We start from the raw sequence: 17,978 nt of genomic DNA, 5'->3' as shown, positions 1-17,978 counted from the left end.
AACAAATATAAAAGCTGAACTAGATTTTCCGCTGGGTGAGACTGCTCCTTCGTTATAAACAGTAAAATATTGGGTAGCAGAGTTTAAACGAGACCGTATGTCCTGCCGAGGATAAACACAGCGTTATGAAGATGTTTCCATCGAGTGTTTGGCAATGTTTTACAGAAATAAAGCGGAATTTTTGCGCCGTTTCATAACAATGGATGAACATAGGTCCATCACTTCACACCCGAATCAAAAGAACAATAAAAACAATGGACTGAAAAGGGAGAACTGGCTCCAAAGAAGACAAAGAACGTTCCATCTGCAGGTAAGATCATGGCGTCGGTTTTTTTGGGATGCGCATGGGATAATTTCCATTGACTACCTTGAAAATGGAAAAACTAATAACGAGTTTTATGCGAACTTATTGCAACGTTTGAGCGAAGTAATCAAGCAAAGCCGGCTGAGAAGAAAGTGTTGTTTCATCAAGACAATCCACCAGCTTGCACTAATAAATTAAAGTTTGAATTGTTGCCTCATGCACCCTAATCGCCAGATTTAGCCCCTTCGGATTATTTTTTGGCTCGGTGGTCAAAGATTTTCCAGCAATGAAGAGGTAATGCCGCCAGTTAAGGACTATTTTGAGAAGCTTGACGATTCTTATTATAAAAAAGGTATCGAACTTATTGAAGATCGCTGGGAAATTGTATGGAGCTAAAATGAAAAAAAAAATATATTTTTTCCCAAAATTTTTGTGTTTTTTTGTTGAGCCAGGTACTTATGGAACCATTCTTGTAGGTTAGGTATTGAGTTTTTATTTTACTTTAACTTCCACCTTTACTAAGTTATAAAAATTGATAATTTTTTCTTAGCATATCGAAATAGCTGTATTCTTCAATTTGAATGTATAAATGTCATATTTAATATTGAGTATAACTCCAATTTAATTTAATAATACTTTACAAATGATTAATCGTTATTTTGTTGAAATTCTGACCACATCATTACTGTTCTAATAAAATTCGTCATGCTTCTAAGGAAAGGATTCAATATTTTTTAACAACAATCCAAAAATTAATGAACTTTCGACACGTCTTCGTCCCGACTATCGTTTTTTACGTATGCATAGTACAATTACTTCTAAAACCGAAAGTGAAATTTCAGCAAATGTGTCAATTGGGGCGATACCCACAAGAAAAATAATATATGAAATGCAATGCTATAAATAAGAGAGGGAGAGTAAGCTCCGTTGCACTAGTTTTTCGGAAGTGAGAGTGAATTGATTCAACTTGATTGTGAGACAGAGGTGATAGAATGGAGCTTTCGGTGTTAATGGTGAGTTTTTTAATTTCACAATTTTTTTGTCACGATAGTACAATTTTGGACCTGTCAATAAAAATATTGTCAGTTGATTCTCATTTTAAACTGTAAATTTTGGTGAGTAATCCAAGTATAACGATTTATACAGGCTGTCACAAATTCATAGATCTTAAAGGTACACTAAGAATTTTCTACGAAAATATTTATTATCTTTTGATTTAATTAAATATCTACTATTTTATAATATCGATATTTTGTAATACATTTGAACGGAAATGGGTGGTGGTCAAAGTCAATTTATTCTAATTTTTGGTTTGACGTAAATGTGACAATTGAAGAAAACGAGTTATGAAAATATTATCAGAGAACTCCATCTCATGAAATGATTTTCTTAGTGGCTCTCTGATCCATCAGGATAACGCGCCTTCTCACACTTCGGCGAATGTTATTGTTAAAACTCACGAATTGCACTTCGAATTGGTTGACCACCCACCTTATTCACCAGATCTAGCTTCCAGCGACTGTTTTACGTTTATAAGCCTTAAAGTTTCGCTGTTGGAAAGAGATTTTCATCAGACGATGACTTTATCGCACATGTAAATGCCCATTTTGACGAGAAAAACGGTAACTATTATTTAAAAGGTCTAAAAAGGTTAAAACATCGCAAGAAAAAGTGTATAAACTTGAAAGTAGTCTATGTTGAAAAATAAAAATGATTATGGAGTATGAAAAAAAATGATTTTTCACCGTGTGTATAATTAACTCTATCATAGTTTCCGAAAATCCTTCCGACAGGTGGTTGTCATATTTTTTTATATTTTGATGTTAAAAGTACCGAATTTGAGTTCTGATACTCTGGTTAATAGACTACTTCATTCAGTCATGAAGATAACCCCGATTTCCCCGATTCTTTGCTATTTCATTTGTTGTATCGTTTTCCCCTTTCTTCCTGTTTCCAGTGTTATTTGCTACAGCCAAGTTTTCCTGGGTTTTCTTTTCCATTTTTTTTTATGTCTTTTTGCCTCATTCATTTTTATTATTATGCTTTGTGGAGTTCTTCTCTTTATGTGTCCATAGCAACTAAAACATCTCTTAACTATTTTGTTTTCTATTTGTTTTTGTTTGAAATTTTCTATAATTACATCATTTCTTATCCTATCCATCCTCGTTTTCACCGTTATTTTCTTTAGTTGCTTCATCTCTGCTGCTACTATTCTACTCTGCTTCTTCTTGTTCATTACCCAGGTATTTGATTACCTTTTCTTACTCTTATAGTTCTTCTCTTGTATTGTTTTTATCATCTTATCCATGATAAGCATAAATAGTAGAGGGCTAAGACTATCTGTTTGTTTTACCACCACACATATCCACCCCAAACTCCGTCAATCTTTTTCCGTCTACTTAAACTTTCCCTCTTACGTTTTCATATATTCCTTCTGTCTCTATTATTTTTCTAGAGATTCCTATTTTCCTCATAATATGCTATACCATTTTTAATAAATTGTGTCGAATGCAACTTTCACATCAATTAATATAATATCTAATTCTCTCCCCTGTTTACTTTTCCTTTCTATTAAATCCTAAATATGTATAAATTATCTATAGTTTGTTTCACTTTTATCTATGCACTTTGTTTCTTCTCCATTTGTTCACTAATGATTTTTATGTAGTGGTATCAATTGATTTTCTTCAAAAAGTAAATTTAGAAAAATTAATTTTATCACATTATATTTAATATCAAACATTATGTTTTGTAACCTCCCTACTTTACAATGCACCTTATTAACATTATTAATATATAAAACTTCATAATTCAAATCGATAATGAAATATTCGGTTTCATAATACATTTTTAATAAAAACAAATGCATTCAAATTCGGAAATTAATATGGATACAAATAATATAATTAGAAAAGAAACGTCGGTCTTCGAATTGACCTTTACCGTTAATTCAACCTATTACGACACATCGAATACGATAAAAACCGCAAATACCGCGAGATTAACTATATTTTGTTCGGTCAAATTTCATCACGTGATAAGTTTCGCCAAAATTAAAAAAATGCTAGTTTTTTTGTTTACTTGAGTAGGTATATAATTTAATGTAAACAATTCGTATAATAACCTAACCTAATTCAATTTTTTGAGTTTGATCTGTAATTTTTTCATTTAAAAATTATACTAGGTACTCTTTATTTAAAAAAATAATCGTTAGGTATAAATTATAAACAACAAAACGGAACTATTTTATATACATGCTAGAACAAACATTGTCTAACCATATGAAAATACGATCAGACTTGTATTTAATTAAATGTTACACATAAAAACTCCCGCACTGTATATAAGGTCTCACTTCTGACCAATAGATTCATGGAATATCTCGCGGTCATATTTGTATAAACTTGTATTTTGGCATTCTAAAAGTGGTCTCAAAGCCTACATAAGGTAGGGAGTACGCATCCATTCATCTGGTCATGGATAAAACAAATCGATTTTTCTATTTTTTGCCAATATCTAATATCCTATAGGTTTTTTGCTATTTGTAGGTAAGGCAGAGAACGCGCAGCTACAGCATAGTACGCCCTCTATCCCGAAAATGATTCAACGAATAAAACAATTTGATACAATAGTGGTGAAGAATTTAATTCTCTACAATATTGACTATAAGTACAAATATCTAAAAATTCATACATCCTATCATATGTAGGTTTTTAAACAACTTTTAGAATGCAGAATTAAGTACAAATATTTAGCTTGGTATCTCATATTCGGAGATTCTCACCTAATTTTGACCAAGATGACTGTGGTTACGTTACTTTCACTAGCATAAAACGGATGTGTTGTCGGAACATAATCCTATTTGTTGAGGACGCTGGCGCGTCTACCAAAAAACATATTATAATTAAAATTTATTGATTTTCATTCCACATGTATTCATGCTTAAAAAACTTTAATTAGTTAATGATCAACTAAAATAATGCATAAAAGTTGCTAAACTAAAAGTTAACATTTTATTAAAAATGAATAGTCGCTGATTTGATTTTTTCAAAACATCCAATAAGCGTCGAGTATTGCTACTCATACACTAGTATATGCAAAGATCTCTTTTGTTTATATAATAACGGCCAGTTTATAACGGTATCGGTTATTATAATTGTTTGTTACAGAGAAATATATTTAGTTTGTGAGTGTATAAATGAGCCAATATTAAAAAAGAAACCGTAAAAAAGTGTGGTTAAATTTCGCGCGCTTTCCTTGAGTGACAGACAAACAATATGGCCGTTTTCCTAATTTCCGCTCAGTTACTGGATATGCATTGAATCATAATAATGTTTAGCTAATAACACTTATTTTTGTTCGATAATAACCGCTATAACAACTGACATCATTAGAAAGATAAATTTCTTATCAATCAAATCTATATACTAATATATGGCAGCAATCCTGAATTAATTTGTAATCAAAGAATTTAACTATAGCTTCCATAAGAGCTCATGTTAAAGAAAAGAGATACACTTTTAAAAGGTATATATCTTGTTTCGCGACTTTTATTATAACGTAATAATTATATTCAATCTCTAATTAAATAATTGAATATGTTCCAGTCATGTAGTCAATTGATTATAAGCAGTTTCTCTGAACATTTTTTACACTCTAATAACATATTTCCAAGATTTTTCTTAGAATCCTCTTATCAAGTGATGCGTGAGCTTTAATAAAAAGTCTTGTAATTATGGATATTGTCTAATAAAATTGAAAGTCAATGATCACCAATTATTTCTTCAAATAAATATAATAATTAATGAAACACGAGATATTTTACAGTGAGAGGCATTTTATGTTGTGAAACATTTTTAAATATTAAAATAATCAAATATTATAGTGAAGTGTAGATTATCATTGCTTAGAAATGGAAATTTTTTAATCACAATTGGCCAATATTAAAATTATTAATACCTAATCTTAATTTTTTTTGTTAAAATCATTCGTCTGCTGAGCTTAAAATATTTACTGTGATCAGCCCCGAATCAAAGTGGGGACTAGTCAATGCACATGTCAAGTTAAAGAGAGGCTTTGTTGATTTCCGCAATTGTGTTTTATCTGCCTATTCTTCACTAGGTATTTAGTTCTGACTTCATAATTTACCAAAAGTAGTGGAAGCCTTGGAAGGAGAAAAAAAATGTCATTCTGTTCAAGTACAGTTCGAGACAGGACATCTCTTGATTGTCATATAACATTATAACTTTATGTTGAATTCAACAATTTATTTATGATCATTGGTTATTCTGTTTCTTAAAATGTTCGCCTGCTAAAAAGAGAGAAAATATTAGTGGATTAGTAACTACAATAATCGATGTTGGGTATTCTTCTATACTTTTTATTTTTCTATGTTGCTTTACAAGACAGTTGTATTAAAAAAGAAGAATACAGATTTAAAAAAAATGGCGGTTCGATCTACGGTCTTACATACAGATCTTGAAACCAAAACCAATTTCTATAGTGGTTATTTATTGTATAACTTAATTATTATAAATAATTCGAAGGTGAATATTTAATTTTGCCATCCCTTGATCAGGCGACCAGGCGGCAACAGAGTGAAATAGCTAAGCGTCCATGACTACCCTCTACTCTCGTTTCAAGACCTGTATGTAAGACCGTGGTACTGACATTTGAAATTTTACTTGTTCAATACAAAATTTAGGGAAATTTTGATTTATTTTTCTTGCGGATAAAACTATTTTACCAAATAAACAAATTCAAAAACATGACTCATGTGAGTAGTAGTACAAAATATAAAGTTTTTAATAACACGGCTTTAAAAACGATATGAAGCAGATGGCGTCCATTGTCGATTAGTCATCAGTCAAGGATGCTTGAGGCAATTGTATTTAAACGTATAATCTACACGTGTTTTTGATGAATGAATCATGTACTATTAATGATATACAACAAACAAAAAAGTATATACCAGGTGTCCCAAAAAATACTAAGAAATAGCCGAGAATTTGGGCGTGTGATATGAAAAAACGGTTTCATGTATTTATCAACTAATTGCACGTATAAGGTACTTTTAACTATTTCCCGTATATACAGTGTATATTAAGTATATATCGACGAATTTTCTTCAGATTCAGAATCACAAAGCGGGCAAAAACCCAACAGCAGAATTATATTTTTCAGGAGAACGTAGATATTGGAATATTCTAATTCCGATACATCGAATTACAAAAGCATCGATGTTGCGATATATCGAGTAATAAACATCGATTTTATAATACATAGATGCTTCAAACATCCGAAGAAGTACAGGATTCTTATTATTTTTGAAAATTTTCGGACATACAAAGAGGAAGTTACAAAGTTTTCTTTGTGAATTATAAAGTTTCAATGTGTTCACTATTTGTGCACGACAAACGTCCTCCGTCTCACGTAGTGTTCATTAACTGCACAATACTATCAAATAAAAAAACTTTTAAACTAGAGAGTGCTTGATATCGAGTTTCTGCATCAAAGTACCGACATCAGCTCATAACCGATTTTTCTATATTGTAAAATGTTTAAGCATTTCAGTTTATCAAAAGTAGTATTTTTTCTCTTTTTACATCATTTAACTCTTTTTGAACAATCAAATGTGACTCGTCGGAGCTTGAAACAGGTGTGAATGTTCTACTGAGCTTCCTGAAGCTCCCGTTACCCTTAAATTAACAACCCCTCATAAAATTTATTTTATACCAACAAAAAAGGATCTAAGGAACATTTTTTGTTTGGAAAGTATTAGCGTTATGAAAATAAATGATTGAATTGTGCTACAAAAATCGTGTAAGCGAGTGTTATTAGCCAGAGAAGCCGATCAGATGAAAATTTGAATGAAATGAAACCGAAACTGCAATTTTTGATAAAATTTCTAATCAAATTTCCTTTTTTCTTTCAGACTTTTCTTCTGTTATGTATACTGTACCCTCAAATCGTTACAACGAAATCAAATCCTCTTATAGTCAACGAAGGAAAATTACGATTTAGCCAGAAAATAAACTACCTCTCAACGACCGCTAAACCAGAGAGTCAGTATCAATCAATTAATCAATATAGAGGTGTTCAAACGGAAAGACCACCAAGTCATTTCACCCAAAATTTGGCCTCTGCTTCTCAACAGCTTCAACAAGTCACTCTACAAAATGTTCCATCGCAACAGGCATCGGTAAGTTATTAAGTTAAGCTGAGGTAATTCACTTTAAAGGCTGCATTTTCCAGCCATCAATCATTAACCGGAATAATTGCAAATATTTTGTCGTTAACTTTCTCATCATTCAGTTTGCTCGCAGTATTTTGTAAAAATACGTGAATTTAGTGGTCCAAAGTCTTCAAAAGCGTTCAAAATATGATCGGTTTTTAGCTCCCTATCGGTGGTATGAAAGAAATGTCGAAAACGTTTTTTCTAATTAAAAACAAAGTTTAAGAAAAGCTGTAAATTTTCAATTCATTCTTTTCAAAATTGCTTAGAAGCTTGTAAACTAAAAGACTTCTTTCAGATGAATATCAATCTCTTCTGTTATGGCCTTTCCAAGTTCATGAAACCGATCGAAACTGTTGTTAATTTGTTAAGAGGATTAACTGAAGAGTCTTAATGTACTTTCTTTCTGAGCAAGAAGTGCAGTTCATTGTATGTAACAGTTTCACAAACATTTGGTTTTGTGACTTTTGTTTATCGTTTTTTCTATTTCCTCGTTTCCATTTCTTGAATAGACCAGTCTAGCGCGATAGTTAAGACATTCTCATATTTTTAACCAATGCAGCAACTCTGCCAAGGAACACGAAAGAAAGGTGGATCCTGGCATAGATAAAGAGAAAGATACGGAAAAATATAGGAAGATCCAATTAAAGCATATTCAATGAGTATAGGAATAGAAAATTGAATGAACTAAAATGTAAAATATAGTATAGTTGCAGTTCCAAGACGGACAATGTAAAACGATTTCTCTAAGTACTGACTGACAAGGTAAAACGAGTTTAAGCTTGTCAGTACTTGTATGAATACTTGAGATTAAGGAATATACTATTTATACTTTTCATTTCAGGTGCAGCACATTCCAGTACCTATCCAGACGCAGCTTCATCCACAATCACAACAACAAATACTTGAATTAATTCAGAAAGTGCTCTATAACACGCAGCAAAGTAATCAGCCCACTGCGATGATTATTATAGCTCAACCTGCATACGCTCCCGTTAATCCCGTTTATGGTAATCCTGCGCAACAATTATTCAACTACTTCCAGGGAAATCCTCAAGCAAGGTAAGATATATGAATGTATTAATAGTTATTGTAACCCTCAAAACTTGTTTTAACTAGTGTCAGTGGCGGCTTGTGATAAAAAATTTTTAACTTTACGAGAATTCTATTGTCTTGAAATAGTTCTCAAACAAGAAAAATATGAATCACCTTCACGTCTTTGCCCAAGTCTTTACTATTTTACTTCTATTGTCTTGCAATGTTTTAATTTTCAAAAATATTACGTTAGTTTTATGAGGATTTGGTTTTATTGTAAAAATAGTCACAAATTTCTCAGAAGGATAAAGAACGTCAGCAAACTATTAATAGGAAATGCGTTTAGATGCAGCGAAGGAAATTCTGTTATTCATCGTATTTATCAATCGCACCTCGTAAATTCAAGATCGTTTATCATTTTGATTTCTAGTAATAATAATAATTATTATTATTATTATGTTTTTTGTTATCACTAAATGCAACTTTCTTAAATACGATTACAATCTCTTTAATAGAAGCTAGATGTCAGTGACCGCTTTACTTTCAGTTTAATCCAGTCATTTTTTGCCCTTTCGTCGCATATTAAGAGACTGGTCACTTTTGTTGCGTAGAACCGAAGATAAGTCGATAGAGTAAAAGTACCAAGAAGTTTCTCTTTCACTGTAACATTTCATTTACTATCTATTTATTACAAAAACGATAAAAATTAGATTGTCTATTTCGTTTTTAATAGCCGGAAATTAATAAGGGAATGTGAATGCTATACAAAACGTAGCGGATTTAAAAACCGCACAAATATTCGGTTAATTTATTACAGCACTCGTCCGAAACTGTTTTTTATATAAATATTTATAGACGTTAAAAATTTCTTCTAATCCTATCGATATAATGAATATGATTGAATATTTTTTTTTAAAATAAATTCACATCAAATGAAGGATGACACAAATCAATGTTCAAAAGAGTTTCTAATTTAATTTTTGACGTTTTTACAATCACAGGTTTCCTCTATATTCTAAAAGGTAATTTTCCAAGTGAAGTTTGAGGTCTCGAATGTAGGTTTGAACTTTAAACCACAGATTTGAACAGCGTCGCCATTGAACGTTAGAAGTGGGGTCAAGGTAGAATCTAAAACTAGAAATGGCACGTTAAAAAATTGTTTCATGTTATAATTTGATTTCTGCACTTAAAAGCATTTCGTTGTACTAAAAGAACAATGACACAACTGCTAATACTGGAATTTTACAGTAGGCCAAAGAGAAGAAAAAAAATTATTTGAAATACTTACTGTGTAAATAAATCAAGTGACTGACAATATTGTTGAATGTCAATGTATAGCACATATTCTTTACTTTTATATTGACAGATTTGGAAATGAACAATATTAATATTTAATCCTAATTTTCAATTTTTAATCAATTATGCCGTTGTACCTTCAAAATTTTTTCTTATTTTATGGCGTGTAACTGTTAACATTCTATTTCTTGTTTGTCTAAATAACGTTTAAAAATGCATACATATTTATTAATTCATGTAATATAAAGTGGATAACTGATTAATAGGCAGAACCAGGATATACATAAAACAAAAAACATTAAAAAAACCAAAACACTTTCTTTATTTCATTCTTTCAAGGAAAAGATTCATTTTATATTATCATTGCTTAACATTTATTTATTTATTTTAACATTCATTTAAAATAGAGACAAATAACCCTATTAATAATTTATTAGTCCCCCTAAACAAAAATTAAAAAAAAACATTTGAATTTACAGAGTTTAATAAAACGTTTTATAATAGTGGGGAATCATTTTGCTATCACACTAGCTGGTAGAGTGATTTTACTTGCATATGCAGCTTTCAAACTAATATTCTTAGTTTGTCCTGCCTGAACACCTGTCCCTAGCTGGTTTGAATGTAACTCCACTCCAGTAGTTCAGCTTATAGCTTTATTTAAACAAAACTTGTCAGCTCCTTTTTCAAATCGAAATACTTTCACTTCCGATAATTTAAAAGTATTTCTGTTAGAATCCTTAGAAATGTTTAGTGTCATCTCATTATACATACATTTAATGCAATTATGCAATGCAATTAAAGTCTAAGAAATCTTCATAGCCCAATTCCCTAACTTGAAGAGGTTTCCCCCTTTTTTTCGCATTTCTGATCAACGAAACATATTGATCAGGTTCGTATACTGGTCCCGATTTCTTCGCCCTATTAACAGATCTCTGAATAATACTGTGGATTGCGTCTCCTTCATTTTGTATGTGTCCACGAATCAGATACTTGTGACTGATAGCTTTGATATCAAGATTTGACGGCATACATACTCATTGATATCATGTACCTAAAAAAGAAGACCGTGCCTAAGTAAAATTATTCCTTTTTGAACGAGTTTATCAGGCAAAACTAAAGTATGAACCTACTAGTTTATCAATACAAATTATAGACGCAATTTTGGAGTTGTTCTTAACTATTTTTTTGCTGCGTCACAGATCCTCTAGCAAGTATATCCTCTTAGGCACTCACGTCCTCAACTGGCACTTGCGGCGATGTTAAATACAATCGTAATTGGCATTGGTTGTTTTATTAAACCATCAAGAAAATTACACAACTATTATATACAAACAAAGAAACGAACGTATAAATAAAATAAACGAAAACTTACAAAATCAGGAAGTATGAATAAAAATAATAGACAGTAGGCAGTGATTTTACATGATACACGTCTTCTTAAAGTGTCATTGCTTTAAAACAACGCTAGATGTTCGAATTTCTCAAATAGTTTTTTGATGCGTTCCAAAACACTGAAAAATCGTCCTACTGGTGGAGTGGACACAGTGCAGTAGACAGAGGGATAGTCTAAAACAGTTGCAGTTGCTTGAACATTTTCATATTTGAATTGATAAACCAAATTTGGCACAAGATGTCGATCAATTTTGTTTGATCATGCTTTATTTTTGAGAAAATATCTTGCTTTTTCATACAGTGTCTTTACAAACTGACTTGATCTTCGTTGAAGCCGTCAGCAATAATGCCATGTCGCAGAGTAGAGCCAGCAGGTCTTTTTGTTCTCACTCAGTGTATATAACAGAAGAAAGTAAAAAGTTTTTAAAAAATAGGCTCGAGGTGAATCATAATTTAGGTGGGTTTTCTTTTGCGATGAACTGTTGGCCCGTCAAAGCCGTGTGTTTTACTTAGATCAAATGCTTTACTTAAAAATCTTTGGAACTCTTCTTCATTTCTCAAACCATTAATGAACATAACGACGCTGTCAGTCACCTAGACTACTTCAATATGAATTTTGACAGGATGTCAGTTTTTCAAAAAAGTGCTTCTTCATAACATTCAATACAAAACTTTGGATCAATCTTCATCTTCACCAGTTTTTGAGCCAATTACTTAAATATTTTCCACAGTCTGCAGTATATCTATCAAGTGTTGTTGAACTGCTCGCAAGATTCATTTCAGCTGCTAAGTCCTTATTTTTCACGTCTTTGAATGTATATGCTGCACTTTTTGCTGTGGCATGTCTTTTAGATGAAGCCTTAATTATGTTTTCTCCAGAAAATGAGGAGGGGGACTGCTTCCTCTAATCGCCGCCAGTGGATATGAACTTTGTTACGTTTTATACAGGACGGTTATAGACAAACTTCCGTTTAAGCCATTTATCATCTATCAAGTTATTTAATGGCGCGTAAATTGAATTATTTGAAAGTAGTTTAGTTTAAACTTTACGGTCGTAAATAATGGTGCAGGGTCTCTGGATTAGATCGATTAGTGCCGTCATCTTTAGGTTGCGGTCGGAAACTTTTCATTCACCCTCGTATTGTAAATCACAATTGTTTGTTCTTTTAATTTTGATGGTGGGGTGGATTCATAAATACGAAGTATCTTACTTAGTTTATCTATTCATATACAACACTATATATCATATCCAGAATGTTGAAATTCTCTAATTTGCCGTACACAAATAGAAAGGGCTCTTTTGGAATTGATTCTATAAAAACAGCCATAACATACTGTGAACAGGTTATAAAAGACAATTCTTGGAAATTTGTACTCGGCGCGTTCACCAAATTTTAGATTCTATTGACAGGATCGAACAGGACGGGCTTCATGGTTCATGTTGTGGAAGAGTTCGTAGCATTATTGTGATTCTGAACCATCTTTAACTATTCTATTAGGGTTTTTTGTTAAAAAAATAATCAAATTTACTTGCTTAGAGTTCTAGTTTGATTCGGGAAACATTCTAATAAATTAATACTTCATTAAAATCGGAAAATGTTTCATTCAACATTTTTTGTACAAAATCAAATCGTTAGTTGCCAACAAATTGTTAAAATTAAAAAAAAACACATTTAATTCAAAAATTATCGATAATTTGATTGCACATGTGTATTTACCCCGTATATTTCGGTCGGTTCTTCGAACATAGCCAGTGCAGCATCTAATAGAATAAATTCATACAATTTTAGATAATTACGTAACCATAGAGGCAAAGTACAAGTTACCTAACCTAAAAGAACAAGTAACCTAACCTAATTAACATATTTAACTTCATTATAATAAATTGCGATATCGGAAATTACAGTTTTCTCATTGTTACAGGTATCAATTCGTTAACGGAGCAGTTCAAGCCCAACCGTCTCAACAATACTTCCCTCAACCTTCACAACATACCCAATCAGAAGCTTCTTACTCTACATCCCAACCCCAATACCAAACCAAAATTCATCCTTATTCATCTCAAACTACACACATGTCACCGGTACAACCTTCCCAAACTTACAATCAACAATTTCCTCAACATGTACCCCAAAGTAATCAAATATCGCAGCTAGCAGCACAACCGTACTATTCTCAATACCAAGTAGAAGCTAGGGAAAACCACGCAAATTATCCAGCTTTACCACCGATAATTACCGGCTTCGAAAATTTTTCGCCTGAACAACAGGAAAAGATCAAAGCTCAATTAAGCGCTCATTTCGGCGCACCTCTACGACCTTTAACCGTAGGTCAAAAAGAAACTGAAAGTGGTAGTAAGTATCAGTTAAACACCAACGAGTTTGTACCAAGTCCGCAAGTGAAAAGTATGAAAAGTTCTAGTAATATTATGGATATGTCCAAAAAGGAATATACTAAAATGTAAATATCAAAGTGACACGAAAAGTTAACTTTATATATCGTTTTATAAGATTCAAATGGACGATGGTTAAACTCTGTATTTATATTCCAACAAACCATCCACATATTTCAATTGTTTCATAGTACTATTGTTCCCAGTATCAATTAACAATTTTGATTCATTCTTACCATAATTATAATCACTACTGACTCAATCAAATGCAAAAATTATGTTAAATAAAATTTTAAAATCTTTTAAGTACACAAGTGTCGTACAATGGACTTGTTTGGTTTTGTAAGGTATTAGCGACTTGAAAGGTACAAGCAAGGGTGGAATGGCAGATGCTAGTGCCACGTGGCTTCCATGTACTTTGGTCAGATCAGCGCAAGGAACTCGACAGACACCGAAGAAAGTTTAAATTATTTTATTATGAAGAACTATTTCTTGAGCTGGTCGAAAAACGCAGACTTCAAGATACAAATTTATGTACAAGTTAAGTGGAGGTGCAGTAGATGAAGTTGTGCCCGGATTTCTTGAGGGTGTCCATAAATTTACGTTGAAAGCTTGGATAAATTGAAATGCAGCCGAAAATTTACTACTAGTGTGGACAGTAGCTAGGGTTGCCATATCTAAAATTAGGTTATCAGAAAAGCCTCAGAATTTGAAGCATAAAACACGAAATATATCAAAAGGGAAAATTCGGGTAGATGGTAACCCATAATTTGCTCAGGATGCTGTTTCTGAAAGCGTTTACTTATGTGGCTACTGCTGCCCAAGCTTCCTCGGTAACATATTTTGGAGAAAATCTATTAATTTTTCGTCGCTCGGCAACCAGAAGCAGCTTTGATGTATCTTTGCTGGGGTATTGATGGATACAAGGTATACATGAACTATAACAATGTTCTAGAAGTGCAACAAGCGACGTCTGTGCCACGTTTTCGCCCGACGCCCGATCAAGGTGCATTGAATCTTGTGGATTCTTCAAAATTTTTAGCTTTAAAGTAAATCCGCACTTCTCAGAATTTTATAAATTAATAACACCGTCTTCACATTCAGAAGAATAAACAGATTGAATTTGAATGAAACCCCCTCAAGAGGTGGTTATCTAAATAATACTAAACATAGCTTTTGTTTCAAGGAACCTTTTGGCGAAACAGAAAGTATCATTAAAAGTGATATCACACACGTGATAGATAATAGATTTCATCTGAAACAACTGAGAATAAGTACTCAATTGCGTAATTGATTTAATTATAGCCTTGAACATTTTTTAATAGTCACGGGTGGTCTCGAAATTTAATTTACTCACATCGGTGAAAATAAAATTATGGATTTGTGCTACAATTCCACAACCGGTTTATAATTTTATGAAAAGTAACTATTTGAACTTTAATTGGAAGATACGAGACACACTTTACAGAGGATATACAGCGTGCGCCAGAGAAACTTACTTATTTGAAAGGTCAATAAAAACAAAAGTACTTCAGATATTGTTTTAATTATTTTTTTATGTGAAAATTCAAGTCCTCAAGTTTTTTTCATTCAATGCTGAATATGACATGTGTTAAATGGCGACCTCCATTGTGTATACACTGATTTAGGGGATTTCGGATGATCGTCTCCACTCTTCGCAGCATATTAATGTGTATGTTGGCAATGGCATCACGAATGTTGTTCTACAAGTGAGCAATGGTCCGTGGTCGATCGTCATAAACCAGGGATAATAACCCCATAAATAAAAATTGCATGGAGCCAAATCTGGAGAGCGTGCGGGCCATGAGAGATCACATCTGAGAGAGATAAGGCGACCGGGGGAAAATGTTGTCGCAACAAATCCATTGGGCCTCGCTGTGTGTGCTGTGACTCCATCTTGCAGAAACCACACGTCCCTAACGTTCATTTGAAAAAATCATTTTACTGTAACGATCTGCATTCACGGTAACTGCATGTTCGTTTTTTTTTCAAAAAAATAAGGACCAATTATTCCCATTACCATATCGCACACCAGACAGTAACTCGCTCGCAATGAAATCGCTTCTGGTGAAGTTCACGCGGATTTTCACTCCAACAACGCCTGTTTTGTGAAAGTGAGCCTCGAGACTGAAAAAAAGGACCGCATCTTGAGGAAGGTTGTCAAGCAGCAATTCACATGCGTTTTGACGGACAACAAAATCGCGTTCAGTCAATTCTTGCAAAACAGCCAATTAACAGGGATGAAAATGAAGGTCTTCATGGAGAATTCGCCGAACAGTGGTGTCAGAAAGTCCCAGAGCAGCTGCATGTTTGCGAGCGGACCGCCGAGGAGAACGCAGAATTTACTGCCTCACTCTTTCGACTCTTTGCGGAGTTCTGGTGGTCCTTTGATGTCCAGGTCTGGCGACACTTCCGCTCTCCCGAAATGAGGTAACCCACGACAGAATCGAATTACGGCTAGGAACAAGTCTGCGAGGAGGAATTTTAAAACGAATGCGGAAGGCACGTTGCTCTCGACCAGAGCATGATGGCAACTGACTAGAGGGGGGACAACTCACCGCTCGGGAGTTTTTTCAAATGAGTAAGTTTCTCTGACGCACTCTGTACATTGAATTTTTATCTTATCAAATTTTATAGCGCATAGTTTTAATCCAATGAAACGTATTGGGCTGTGGGTGTGGTTTCTCTCAAATTTTTATTATAATAATCAGACAAAAGAGTTGATGAAGTTGAGTGCTGTACCAACATGCTTTTATGACAATATATTTGAAAAATAAGATGATATAAAATAATATATATATTTTTTACAATGGTATGTTATTTGTAAATACGTTTGTTATGTTTATGTTTATATATTTTTTATACTAATTTATTTATTGTTTTCATAATTAATAAAAGTATTGAAATTATAAAATATTTATTTACACCCATTATCAATACAAAGTGATCAAGCATAAATAAAAAGTCGTGCATCTTCACCCTACGATAACTATACTAAAACTTTGGATGTCTATGGTTTCTTGTTTTAACTTAATGTTGTTTAGTGTCACTGCAGAGCATGTTGTTTACGTAAAGTAAATAGGCATGTACTTAGAAAGGAAATTAACATGGTGAAAGCATATCTTCACAAAGAGGAAACAACTGGGTATTAAGTTCAGAAAAATGCACTTGCTAAATGGCAGAACCTCACGATTAAACATTGAAACTAATCTCCTCCTCTATAAGATAATCTTAAACCCCTATTTACTTATGGGATTCAACTCTGGGGCCCTGCAAGTAACATTGAAACCCTTCAAAGATTTCACGATAAAGTAGTTAAAACTTTTGTTAACATTCCGTGGTACGCGCCTAATTTTATCATCTAAAGAAACCTTCAAGTGCTTTTGGTTAGGGATGAAGACAAGAACAAAAGTTTGACTTACGGTGCCAAAATCATTGCCTACCTTAACGTACTCTTAAGGAAAGTAACCGAAGAATACGTAGAAGTACGTCGTCTTAAAAGATTCAAAATAAAGGAACTTGTAAATAGATTCAATTGATAGTAGTTTACGTAACAAGTCCCGAAAATGGACGAGTCAATGACCACTTTGGGAACGTATTACGTACAATATTTTTTTAAAAACGGGCATTGTTGTACCATAAACTTCATATTATTCAGTTTACATTTTTATAACAACTCTTTATTTACCAAGTTTTTTAACAATCGTTAATTTTTGGTTCACAAATATAAACATTATTTCTGAATAGTTATATTAAACGTACAATTATTGGCATCACTTATCTGTAAGCACGATATTTCAAAATTATTCGTTGACGTGAGTTTTTTTTAATTGCTTACATTATAATGAATTTCTGAGACAATTTCTGTGTTTGAGTTCGCTGCTTTTTGAATTTTGTTAGCTATATCAATTCCTTTGGGTTTGTAAACTCAAAAATGTAGCTATTTTGGAGGGAGCATTACCTACAGTATGTATGTCTACAGGTTGTTTATTACATTTTCCTTTATTGTAATTAATAAAGAGACGTCGATGAGGAACGTTGGTTGGGCTTCCTATTCTTGTATACTTCCTATACAAATTTAGCTTTTTTTCCCATTAATAATAAATGATCTTGTTTGTTTCCGTGTTTGAAATTTTAACCAAAAGCATAGTTTGTTTGTCTTCTATGTCGTCAATTAATATTTTAGTGATTTCTTCCCGTCGACATGCACCAGTATAACTCATAATCAACAACACTTTGGTCAGTAGATATTGTTCGTCTGAAGCTTCTACAAAAATTTATCGATATCCCCTTTATTAAGTAAT

General features: G+C 32.7%; 1 protein-coding gene across 1 annotated transcript; it reads left to right on the top strand.

Annotated features, from left to right (window-relative positions):
- Positions 1–1,230: 1,230 nt before the first annotated feature.
- LOC130903581 (uncharacterized) lies at positions 1,231–16,588 on the top strand. Its single transcript, XM_057815770.1, has 4 exons — positions 1,231–1,317; positions 7,239–7,505; positions 8,383–8,600; positions 13,185–16,588. The coding sequence occupies exons 1-4, from the start codon at positions 1,297–1,299 to the stop codon at positions 13,723–13,725; spliced, it is 1,047 nt and encodes a 348-aa protein (XP_057671753.1). The 5' UTR covers positions 1,231–1,296; the 3' UTR covers positions 13,726–16,588.
- The last annotated feature ends 1,390 nt before the right edge of the window (positions 16,589–17,978 follow it).

The sequence above is a fragment of the Diorhabda carinulata genome, chromosome 2, assembly GCF_026250575.1.
Source record: "Diorhabda carinulata isolate Delta chromosome 2, icDioCari1.1, whole genome shotgun sequence".
Classification (NCBI taxonomy): domain Eukaryota; kingdom Metazoa; phylum Arthropoda; class Insecta; order Coleoptera; family Chrysomelidae; genus Diorhabda; species Diorhabda carinulata.
The sequence above is the reverse complement of the archived record's forward strand: the minus strand, read 5'-3'. Positions and strand labels throughout refer to the sequence as shown.

Coding starts and splice junctions, on each gene's coding strand:
- LOC130903581 (XM_057815770.1), top strand. CDS start 1,297: ATGGAGCTTTCGGTGTTAATG. Junction 7,506..8,382: donor TTCCATCGCAACAGGCATCG/GTAAGTTATTAA, acceptor TTTTCATTTCAG/GTGCAGCACATTCCAGTACC. Junction 8,601..13,184: donor CAGGGAAATCCTCAAGCAAG/GTAAGATATATG, acceptor TCATTGTTACAG/GTATCAATTCGTTAACGGAG.